Source organism: Capsella rubella, unplaced genomic scaffold, assembly GCF_000375325.1.
Source record: "Capsella rubella cultivar Monte Gargano unplaced genomic scaffold, Caprub1_0 scaffold_5, whole genome shotgun sequence".
Lineage (NCBI taxonomy): Eukaryota > Viridiplantae > Streptophyta > Magnoliopsida > Brassicales > Brassicaceae > Capsella > Capsella rubella.
The window spans coordinates 5,218,821-5,231,074 of record NW_006238919.1 but is presented as its reverse complement, the minus strand read 5'-3'; the positions used below and the strand labels follow the sequence as shown (position 1 = coordinate 5,231,074).

Here is a 12,254-nt window from a genome sequence, read left to right as displayed (position 1 = left end):
TATATATATATATATATATATATATATATATTATGAATTCACACCTTCTAATTTATCGAGGAACAGTTTCTAAGTTAACTACAGAAGTTTAACACTTTGAGCTCGTTTTATTGTTGCTTTAACAAATTAAAGCTGTTGCATGTTGGAAGTTGATTCATAGCTTAATCCTACAAAAGAGAAACAGAGAAGCAACTCGCAAGTAAGGTGAGATGTGGAGCAGAGCAGAGAAGAAAAGCTTAGAAGAGTAAGCAACCGAAGAAGATGAAGAAGCGTTGGTCGTAGGAAGAAGAAGAAGGAAGAAGAGAAAGGTCTTTTGGGCCAGAAGTGAGCAAAGGCCCATATATGTAAATGGCTTTGGTTAAGTTGTATATTAATTAGGTTAAGACTTAAGAGTAAAAACCTAAGTATAAAATGTTGTAATGTTGTAAGAGAACATCATCCAATTAAAAATGTATTATTTGGAGAAAAACGATTCTTGTGTCTCTCTAGAACAAAGAAAACAAATGTGTATGAGAGAGATACATAGATCTAACCATAATAGGTTAGAAGTGAAGATTTCAACATTGCATGCACTCAACCCCGGCCCAACAAAAACAAGGGCCCTAGGGCAAAAAAAAAAAATTTGGACCCTCTCAATATAATTTTTTTTCCCTTATTAACATAAAAACCTAAAAAATTGGGCTTTTTCTAATTTATTCTTAGCAAATGAGTTTTTTTTTTTTAAATTTGTTTTACTAAAAACGGGCCTTTATATATAGGGGGGGGAGGGGAACTGGACCCTTTAACACTAAAAAAAAATTTAAAAATGAAAAAATTGGGTCCTCTTCCTCCTGAAATTTTTTTTTCTTCACGAGCCCTTGGGCCGTCGCCCCTCTGCCCTACCCATCTGAGTCGGGCCTGCATGCACTCACACCCTTAAAAGCTTTTACTACGTACGCTTTGTTCTTTCGTTTCTACAAGTTTATTTGAACTTCTACTTAGAAAACAAGTCTGAGACTGAGACTTGACAAGTCTTATATTAAAAATTTCACCAAACGAACATGAATCTTAATTGTGCCATTACTTCTAAAACACTTTATGTACTTTCCTTCCTCTCTTATTTCACTTTTTTTTTTTTCGTTTCTCCTTCTCTTTCTCCTTGCCTATGTTTTATCTCTCTTGAGTCGCTTATCTCTAGAATCTCTCTGTTTCTTCTCTCCTTCAAGGCTTGAGGGTCGCGGCAAAATCTCCCTCCCTTCCCGCTTAGTCTCTCTCCTTATTGTTCTTTGTTTCCCTTTTCAGCTTGATCTCCTTCTTTCTCTCCCCTCTCTAGGTTTTGCGGCTCCTTTTTCTTTCATATCTTATGATTTTGCCAAAATTTGAATGAAAAACAAGGAACCTAAATAGAAGAAACTTTGTTTCCTCATATATGGCTTGCTTCCTCATCATACTTAATAGAGGACACTTGTTTTTGATTAATAATTTATAGTGTTCTTACAATAAATGGTAAAGTAAGAGCTTATATAGACTAAGAATGTAAAACAAATAAAGGGAGAACATAAATCAACATAAATTCAATCAACGGTTTTAATGAAATGAGCCTCGATTGGTTGCTACTTTATAAACTTTCCACAGCCATATTTTGGTCTAAAGTTATAAATCCACAACAATCAAACTTTATAATTTTTGTATTTCTTTTTTTGATTCACATCCAAAATATTTTCTTAATTATATTTTTGGCTGTTCAAAGCCGTATTTTTTAAAGCACATATTTTTCAGCTTTCCAAAATATTAATTCTTGCAGCCAAAATACTATAACAAATAAAATTTACAGTCACAGCCAAAACTTTCACAGCTCTAAATCTACAACTAAAAACCTAAAGCTACAGTCATAACCAATCAAGGTCATGGTATTTATTGTTTGATTCTCAGCCAAGTAAAAAAAAGGTGACGTTTCTTGCATCTAGATAGTGTGGGGAGGAGGTCATGAATTCCTGGAAGCCTCTTATAGTCTTACTAGATTTTAAACCTGTAGTATATCACGGGACGATATTTTAAAATATATTTTTATTAATTTTTTTGGTATATAAGATTATATTACTGTATTTTGATTGTTATTTCTGACTTAACCCGTGGAATATTGCATGATAATTTATATTTTATATAATCGTAATTTGATAAAATTAATTAGATAAGTCTAATTTTCAAAATAATAGAATAATGTTGGCATAACATCTCTCGTTTAAATAGTCTAGTTTCATATTAAATTATTTTGTGAATTTTACTATAATAGACAACCCGTAAAAGCATCTAAACTCATAATTATGTAAATTATAACCCGCTCCATCACATGACCCATGTTACACAATTATCAATCATACTTTAGTTTGTAAATTATAACCCGCTCCATCACATGATCCGTGCTACACAATTAACAATAATACTTTAGTATGTAAATTATAACCCGCTCCATAAAATGACACATGCTACACAATTATCAATAATACTTTAGTACATAACTTTTTTTTTGTATTGATTGAGTTTTATACGTCCATTTTGTATTGATTGAGTTTTATACAAATTGTAACATATGCGGAAAAAATATATTTTTTATCATACAAATGTTTTATTAATAATAAAAATTTTAAAACAAATAAGATCATATAAATATATTGGAGAAATGTTTCATTTATTAGGGAGATATTTTAGGAAATTCGGTTATTATAATAAATAATGATTTCCAGTTTTACAATTTTATTTTAATTTAATTACAAAATTTACCTTAAAGTTTTGTTATTCATTAAAATGGCAAAGGTTAATTATTGTAAATAATACAACATAAAAGGTACTTCAAAAATGTTAATATTGATGTGTAAAAGGTATTCATTATGCTTATAGGTCTTAAGAGGGCGACAAAAAATAGGTCATACGAGAAGGACCCATCGGTATACTCTCGTGTGCAAATATGGTTATATAGTTTAGTCTTGGTGAACCAAGTTTGAAAATATGCTGAAAAAGGCATATTCGTATACAATTTGGAGACTCGCCTAGCTTGTTTTCCTCAAATGGTTCTGATATATATATATATATATATATATGATCTACAAGAATATGGTTGAAGTTGAGGTAGGTCGTATACTCATATCCATCTATAGGTGTCTCTCTATTGGGGTAGACTCTTTGATGGATCAAGATTACAAAATAAGTCGGTCTGGGATTTGATTCCTTTTGGGTAAGCCGACACTATCAAGAAATGCATATAACTCCTTATGGTTGGCCATATATATGAGTGGTTCCACACCATCTATTGCTTAAGTCAGAAGTGTTGGAGATTGATGACTCTTTGCTCAATCTGTAGGTACAAGAAGAAGATACAGAAAGAAGAAGAAGAAGGAGAAAGGAGGAGGAGGATACGTGAAAGAAGAGAAGGAAGAAGAAGAGTCAAGTAATGATAAAGTCAAAGTAGATTGGAATTAAGGCCACTGGGCCATGAATGTTATTAAGGCCCAAAGTGTTAATGGGTTTCGGTATTGATGTTATGAACAATAAAGTAAACCTATGTTGATTAGGTCATCTTTTGGTAGTAGTATAAGTATGTGTTGTAATGGTAAAAAACAAGGTAAGGAAGTTGTGAAATAGTAAGTTCTTTGCAGCTAAAACTTCTCCTTCAGTACAAATTCTAACAAGAAGTAATGTTATTTTCTCTTGATCACTTTCCTCAAAGTCAAATATGGTGAATTTCGAAACCCAAGTCAAAATTGACGGTTCGATTTTGGTGGTTCAGTTTCAATTTCAAGTATGCCTAATCTCTATTGACCATCTTTAAATCATAGTTTTGCTCAATTCATTGTCCTTCAAATCCTTGGTTTCCAAGAAATTATCTTATCCTAAGCCATTTGTTGGAGTGGATGTTAATCATTTGGATAAGTCTTTTCCTTATTGTGTGGAAATGGTCCGAGTGAATTCTTACCCGGACAACTTACATCAATGTATGGTCCTGATGACCTCATCATATTTAATTTTAAATGTGGGAATACAAAACCAAATGTTACAAATAGACATTGAAACCAACAAACAAAAACTACAGAAATAATACAACATATAGTTTTCTTAGTTTTTTTTGGTATAGTTCTTCTTGTATTACCATTTCTGATCTTAAACAAAAAAGTCTACTGAGGTAAAACTATCTAAGCCCACGGGTTAATCCACTGCAAAGCCCTCCACTTGCATATGCCCACAAATTGACTGAGAAAATATTTTAATCCATTCTAAATTAATATATTGAAATAACCAAAAAAAAAAAAAAAAAAAAGAAAAGAAGATGAAAAAACTAGCTTGTTCGTAGTCTTAAAAAACCGTTGTTTTGTCTGCCCATAGTTTAACTGGCATTATTCTAATGTTTACTCATTACTTTATTGACAATTTGACACTATGATTACAATTTATAATAGTGATTAAGCTTTTTGGCTAATTAAGTTACTTTATAGGCATCATCATTATTATATATAAAACCAATGAAAAACAAATGTATGTCTTACACGCAGTACTATCAATAACCAGTAGAATTCATTTCCTGTGGATTTAGATTAGATTGGACCAACTACTCACAGTTTTATTATTACTTAAAAACCAAATTGTAATTTCTAATCAAAACCAAGTTGCTGCGTAGAAGAGAGAGTAGTATATAAAGATCCATCAAAGCTCTCTTCACATTTCACATTTCTCATTCTCTTCTTCAATATTATCATTTGTCTCACAGATTTGGATTATATAAACTGATATAAACTTCAATTGTATCATCTTTGCATTCCAGTGACCTCCTTCGCCAGTGACATTTCATAGCACTTTAAAGGTAATTCACTTTTCATAATGCAGTATAAACAATGTGATATTGTAAGGTTTTATATTTTTATCAGTTTCGTTTATGGTAGTTATTTTGCAAAGAATGCGAGACTTTAAAATGAAAAGATAAATAATGATATATGTCGGTTTGAGTTTATAATAAAATATTAGAGTTTAAATTTTATAACTTGAGGTTATGTTGGTTTGAATTTATTAAAATGTATTATAGTTAGATTTTACAATGAAACAAATTTATATGCCGGTTTGAGTTTTAAAAGCATATTAATGTTTACATTATATAATTTAGTGGTTTTTGGGATTTTTTTTTTCTTTTCTTATCTAGCAAAACATAAAATAAATAAGCATAATTATAGAATTACACATTCTGACATTTTTAGGACACATGTAACATCATCACTTAGCCTAAATAAATCTTTTTAACTTTTTTGTTGTTGATTGGTGGTAATTAAGAAGGAATTAAAGGCTTTTTAGTGTTGTCGGGAATATGCTTTGAAAGATTCTTTGATAATCTCATTTATTTACTTTTAGGATAAGAAGAATAAAAATAGCATTGTCATATAAAAGTATGCAACAAACACATTATAAAATGGACAATGTTCTTTATTCTAAATTTCTAAGCATATTATTCCAATTATTATTTTTTATATAACTTTGTCGCAAAATGATTTTTCTTTTTTTAGTAAAATTTTTTGTCTTCAATATTTTTACTAGAGTTATACCGGTTAATAAAATATAAGTATATATTTTGTAATACATTTTCTGTTACTTTTATGAATCAACAATAAATGTTAGATTTTATATACGAAATATTTCTTGTTGATCAAGGACTAAACATATACTATTGTCTTCCTGGATGGATGTGATAATATAATTATCAAATTATCAAATTTATTCTGTTAATTTCCAAGCAAATTAAATAACGTCAAATCAATTAGAGAAAATAATTAAATTTAAATCAATCTTTAATTATAGTTTAATACCATTCTTTAAGATTTCATCACTGTATAAATTCTAAATCTCTATTGAGAGTTCACTGCATTGTCTCATTGGGATCAACTTCACTTCTCACTCTTTCTACTCTCTACTTCAGGTTCCATTCAATTAGCTCACTACTTTATAATTGTTATTACATTTGCTTTAATATTTTTTTATTCGTTTCTTAATTTTGATTTTCAAAGAATAAAGCTTTATTGATTGGGAATTTTTGAGAAATGTCCCTTTTGGTCTACCCCTTTTTAAAAATACCCCTCTTTTCTATCCATTTTCAAAAATACCCCTTTCCAAATATGAAAAATTATAAACTTTTATATGGTTGATAAGAGTAAAGAAAAAACTTATGTTTTATTTTTCTTTTCTTTTTTCAGTTTATTTTAGAATTAAAACGAATTCTTATCTTTTTCATCACCATTTTAAAATTCTCAAAACAGAAAACTAAAAACCAACAAGTTCTTATATTCTAAAGTTTTAGAGGAATATTTTTTGTTAGAGAATTTTCCAGCTGTATGGAAAATAAAATCTATTTAATTTTATTTTTCATATATTATAGATTTGGTTTATCTTTCATATACTAAATATTTTGAGAATCCATAATCACCACCGCTGCTTTGAATTGGATAAAGATGATTCTCTTAATATTTTATGCTTTATATTATAAAAAAATGATCATCTTAACTTTTAAAAGTTATGATAATTTCTGATTGTATTAAATAAAAAAGCAAGAAAAATCTGACTTTATATTTACTTTTTTTCTTGAGCTTTTGTTATATAAGTCATGATCAGTTTCTTCTTACATTAAGACAAACATTGAATTAACATCTCTCCATTATCTTTTATTACATTTCTTCATCATCTTCTTTCTCTGCAGCTTCAAGAACTCTTTTGATTTGTGTTTGAAATGGCAAACGCGGAACGTGTACTAACGCGCGTCCACAGCCAACGAGAACGTTTAGATGAAACGCTTGTTGCTCACAAAAACGAAGTCCTTGCTTTGCTCTCAAGGTAACACATCATAACCTAAACCTAAATGCTCTGTTTCTTAACTTACTTGTCTTGTAAGATTTACGAAGAAAAGAACCCTAAAACTGCTCTGTTTCTTTAGGGTTGAAGCCAAAGGTAAAGGCATTCTACAACACCACCAGATCATTGCTGAGTTTGAGGCAATGCCTGTAGAAGCACAGAAGAAGCTACAAGGTGGAGCTTTCTTTGAAATCCTCCGATCAACTCAGGAAGCAATTGTGTTGCCACCATTGGTTGCTTTAGCTGTAAGACCAAGACCTGGAGTTTGGGAGTACATAAGAGTTAACGTTCATGATCTTGTCATTGAGGAGCTTCAAGCTTCTGAGTATCTTCACTTCAAGGAAGATCTCGTCAATGGAATGTATGTTTTCACCTCTTCATTTCTTCTTTCTCTGCTCTCTTGCTGTCAGTTCTTTTGAACACAATCTATGTCATGACTAAAATTGCAGTAAGAATGGTAGCTTCACTCTCGAGCTTGACTTTGAGCCGTTTAATGCGGCGTTTCCTCGTCCTACGCTTAACAAATACATTGGAAATGGTGTTGAGTTTCTCAATCGCCATCTCTCGGCTAAGCTCTTTCATGACAAGGAGAGCTTACATCCTCTTCTCAAGTTTCTTCGCCTCCATTCCCATGAGGGCAAGGTTTGTAACATAGCTCACTCTCTTCTCCATTTGTTGTCTGAGTAAGAAAAATGTTTTAATCGCTTTGTCTTTGCATCTGTGTAGACTCTGATGCTTAACGATAGGATCCAGAACCTAAACACACTGCAACACAATCTGAGGAAAGCAGAGGAGTATCTTATGGAGCTTAACCCTGAGACACTCTACTCGGAGTTCGAACACAAGTTCCAGGAGATTGGTCTGGAGAGAGGTTGGGGAGACACCGCGGAGCGTGTCCTTCACATGATCCGTCTTCTTCTTGACCTTCTTGAAGCACCTGATCCTTGCACTCTTGAAAATTTCCTTGGAAGGATCCCAATGGTTTTCAACGTTGTGATCCTCTCTCCTCATGGATACTTTGCTCAAGACAATGTTCTTGGTTACCCCGACACTGGTGGTCAGGTTAGTAATGACACACTTTGAATCATTCTTTCTTCATTCTTCATCCCTTGGTGGATCTTTAAACTTGTAAATATTTGCAGGTTGTTTACATTCTTGATCAAGTCCGTGCTCTCGAAATAGAGATGCTTCAACGTATTAAACAACAAGGACTCAACATCACTCCAAGAATCCTCATTGTAAGCTTAATTTCTTATGATCTGATGATTCTTCTTTTGTCCTATGAGAAGACGTTTAAAACTCTCTTTCTTATGTTTTCTCAGATCACTCGGCTTCTTCCTGATGCAACAGGAACCACTTGTGGTCAGCGTCTAGAGAAAGTGTATGGATCTCAGTATTGTGATATTCTTCGTGTGCCTTTCAGAACAGAGAAAGGAATCGTTCGCAAATGGATCTCAAGGTTTGAGGTCTGGCCGTATCTAGAGACTTACACTGAGGTATAAATCATTTAACTTCTTGTTAAAACATGGTTCATGTCTTGTCTCATATGACTCAAAATTATAAATATATCTTGTTTTTTTCACAGGATGTTGCAGCTGAAATCTCCAAAGAGTTACAGGGGAAGCCTGACCTTATTATTGGAAATTACAGTGATGGTAACCTTGTTGCCTCATTGTTGGCACACAAGCTTGGTGTTACTCAGGTTTGCTTCTTGTTACTATTCATAGCCATTGAAACGTGTTGTCTTGTTCTGAAGCTAAGAATGTTTTTGGTTTCTTTATTGTACAGTGCACCATAGCACATGCTTTAGAGAAGACTAAGTATCCGGATTCTGATATCTACTGGAAGAAACTCGACGATAAGTATCACTTCTCTTGCCAGTTCACGGCTGATCTTATCGCCATGAACCATACTGATTTCATCATCACAAGTACATTCCAAGAAATTGCTGGAAGGTAAAGAGAGAAACTCAAGTCTTATGGAAACTGTAGCTTTATACAACTTCTCTATATATGAGTTTAAGTAACATTTCTTTTGCAGCAAGGACACTGTTGGTCAGTACGAGAGCCACACAGCTTTCACACTTCCAGGGCTGTACCGTGTGGTTCACGGTATTGATGTGTTTGATCCAAAGTTCAACATTGTCTCTCCTGGCGCGGATATGAGCATATACTTCGCGTACACTGAGGAGAAGCGTAGATTAACTGCATTCCATCAAGAGATTGAGGAGCTTCTCTACAGTGATGTTGAGAATGAGGAGCATCTGTAAGCTTTTGATATGACTGATCATGCTAATTTTTTAGTGCCTCTAATGAACATAGAGAAGAACTAACCTTTTTATTTATATTTAAAAACAGATGTGTGCTTAAGGAAAAGAAGAAACCAATCTTGTTCACCATGGCTAGGCTTGACCGTGTAAAGAACTTATCAGGTCTTGTTGAGTGGTATGGTAAGAACACTCGCTTGCGCGAACTGGTGAACTTGGTCGTTGTGGGTGGAGACAGGAGGAAAGAGTCACAGGACAATGAAGAGAAGGCAGAGATGAAGAAAATGTATGACCTGATTAAAGAATATAACCTTAATGGTCAATTCAGATGGATCTCCTCACAGATGAACCGAGTGAGAAACGGTGAGCTTTACCGTTACATATGTGATACCAAAGGTGCATTTGTGCAGCCTGCTTTGTATGAAGCCTTTGGTTTGACTGTTGTTGAGGCCATGACATGTGGGTTACCAACTTTTGCTACTTGTAATGGTGGTCCTGCTGAGATCATTGAGCATGGCAAATCTGGTTTCCACATTGATCCATACCATGGTGACCAAGCGGCTGAGACTCTTGCTGATTTCTTCACCAAGTGTAAACAAGACCCATCTCATTGGGACCAAATCTCATTGGGAGGACTTCAGAGGATCCAGGAGAAGTAAGTATAAACTATACAAGTCTTGTCTTGTAGATTCAACCTAAAGTTTGAAATCTTTTAACCATCTTCTTGTGGGTTCTTGTAGATATACTTGGCAAATATACTCACAGAGGCTCTTGACATTGACTGGTGTATATGGCTTCTGGAAACATGTCTCAAATCTTGACCGTCTTGAGAGTCGCCGGTACCTTGAGATGTTCTATGCACTTAAGTACCGTCCACTGGTATACTAAACAGTCTCATTTGACGACCACATTGTTTTGTTAGACACTTCTTAATGTTGTCTCTGGTTCGGTAGTATTTAACAGTCTCTTATTGTCTTGTAGGCTCAAGCTGTTCCTCTTGCTCAGGAGTAGTGCAACAAGAGTTTGAAGACCAAGATTTGTCAACTAAACAATAAAGATTTATATCTCATTATGTGTATCAACGACTTCTTTGTTATATTTCACTCATGTCATTTTGTTTTCTTTTTTCATTTCCTGAATTGCAATAAAATTTTGATTATTGAGACTATCGAGTATACATTATTACTGATGATGGACTTGGATCTATCTCTCACATTGATTTAACTACACAAATGTTATGGTTGGCTCTTCACATGCATAGTTACACCATAATATAACCATATGTAATTACATTTGAGTTTTTTGACCATCAACTCCGATCTTAAACAGCCATCTCTACTCTTCCTTTGGAAAAAAAGCAAAGGAGAAGTAGAAGAGGAAAAAAAATAATCATAAAACATACAAAGAGAAACTGATTTTAAAATTACCATTGGGAGTCATCAGCCCTAGTATGAGTTTCAAAGGGAAAAGTAATAGAAGATGAAAAGAAGAATTTCATATAAAAATGATGATATTATTTACTCTTCTGTTTCTATTGGATCTCCAGCTGCAAAAAAAAAAAAAAAAAAAAAAAAAAAAACTAAAAAGACCTTTAAAAATATAAAAATAAGTCATCATCACTGATTTTGTGTATGTGTTTAAAATTCCTTAACTCCTTAAGTCATATATAACAACATGCTTTTTAACTATAATCTTACATTGTTAATTTTTCTATGTGAAAGAAATATGTAGATTTTTGAGTTAAAAGAGTAAAGAAGAAGAGGTTATATATTACCTGAGGTTTCATCTTTAGGATGGTTCTCAATGCAATTAAGTAAGTATTTGAAAGTTTCAACCTCACATGGTATGGTTAACGCGCTGCTATGATCAAATCCATACTCTTCCTCAGCTTTCTCGAGTAAGACCTTGAACAAAGAGTGGCTAAGAAAGTTTGTAGGTATGATAAATCTTCGGAGCTCAGGTCCAACATAAACAGCCAAGTACCCTTTAGGGACATCATGTGGTGACTCCGGGCTAGGGCAAGTAGTTTCCTCATCCGAGTCACAAGTCTTCAATTCCAATAACCTTTTGTCGATCATCGGCGAAATGATGGCTGTGTGCTTTCTTGCCCCTAACTCGCCATCATATGACTTTGAACCTATTGTGACACTTTGCCATTTTTGAAGAATCTCTTTTAGTCTCACAATCTGCTTGATCCCGGTTAATTTTGTTGCATTGTGTTCATCCATTTTCTCCTTTTAAGGATATATATAAAATCTCCCAAGTCAAGCTGCAATTTAAATCCACAAACATGATTAAACCAAAAAGAAAGTATCATAATCGAACCAAGTTAATATCTTCTAAGCTAACTCCATTAGACGATGTTTATTGGTGAGCTCTTAAGGGTAAGATTTTGTTAAGAAGAGATCGAAAACCAATTATATGATCCTTCAGGACGAATATTTAGACACAACAACCCTAAAATTCTACTTGTCCTCTTTAAAACATATATCGATAACTTTAATCATTCATAATCAATATTAAAGAATGTCGACAAAGCCAAAACAAAGAATTTTAAGTTAATTGTGATAGATCTCAAAAAACATGTAGTCTAGAAATGGCACAAACATAAAAATAAAATCTAAAAATGGAGTAGCTAAGAGTTTTTACATTAATCCCCTTACAATTTCTTCTATATTTTGTTTCTCTAGTTCCCATTAATCCAAAATTGTCGAGCAAAATTATTAACAAGACGAATGCAAAATCACTTAATGATAATTTTCCATACCCATTTGTGACAATTACATACCAGAAGAGGAAACTGAAATGAAACGCTCCTAGACGACAGGAAGAGGAAACCCCATGCAAATAAAAAGTTTTAGCAGCTTCGAATTTTTTTTTTTTTCAAGGTTTTTTTTGTGTTGGATGATGACAAGAGAGGTTTCAAGCAACAGAACATAATTTTCTTATTTTGGATTTTGTATTATCATTGGTTTTTTTTTTTGTCATAACAAATTGTTTTATTGGCATTGCCGTCACTTTCGCAACTAACTGTTTCTAATTCTAGATTTAATATTAGATTTTTCAAATGAACACATTACTCCTTAGGTTATATATTGTACTCCCAAAATACGCAATCAAACTATGATAT

General features: G+C 33.0%; 2 protein-coding genes across 2 annotated transcripts; one reads left to right on the top strand and one right to left on the bottom strand.

Annotated features, from left to right (window-relative positions):
* The first annotated feature begins 4,670 nt into the window (after positions 1-4,670).
* On the top strand, positions 4,671-10,292 carry LOC17887544 (sucrose synthase 4). Its single transcript, XM_006290550.2, has 13 exons — positions 4,671-4,831; positions 6,707-6,840; positions 6,941-7,219; positions 7,308-7,500; positions 7,585-7,920; positions 8,001-8,096; positions 8,181-8,354; positions 8,444-8,560; positions 8,647-8,813; positions 8,899-9,123; positions 9,216-9,779; positions 9,865-10,003; positions 10,106-10,292. The coding sequence occupies exons 2-13, from the start codon at positions 6,737-6,739 to the stop codon at positions 10,133-10,135; spliced, it is 2,424 nt and encodes an 807-aa protein (XP_006290612.1). The 5' UTR covers positions 4,671-4,831; positions 6,707-6,736; the 3' UTR covers positions 10,136-10,292.
* A 43-nt stretch (positions 10,293-10,335) lies between these two features.
* LOC17887064 (auxin-responsive protein SAUR40) lies at positions 10,336-12,040 on the bottom strand. The gene is made up of 3 exons (XM_006292144.2): positions 11,913-12,040; positions 10,899-11,393; positions 10,336-10,670 (listed from the first exon to the last, which is right to left on the bottom strand). The coding sequence occupies exons 2-3, from the start codon at positions 11,350-11,352 to the stop codon at positions 10,642-10,644; spliced, it is 483 nt and encodes a 160-aa protein (XP_006292206.1). The 5' UTR covers positions 11,353-11,393; positions 11,913-12,040; the 3' UTR covers positions 10,336-10,641.
* Positions 12,041-12,254: the final 214 nt, after the last annotated feature.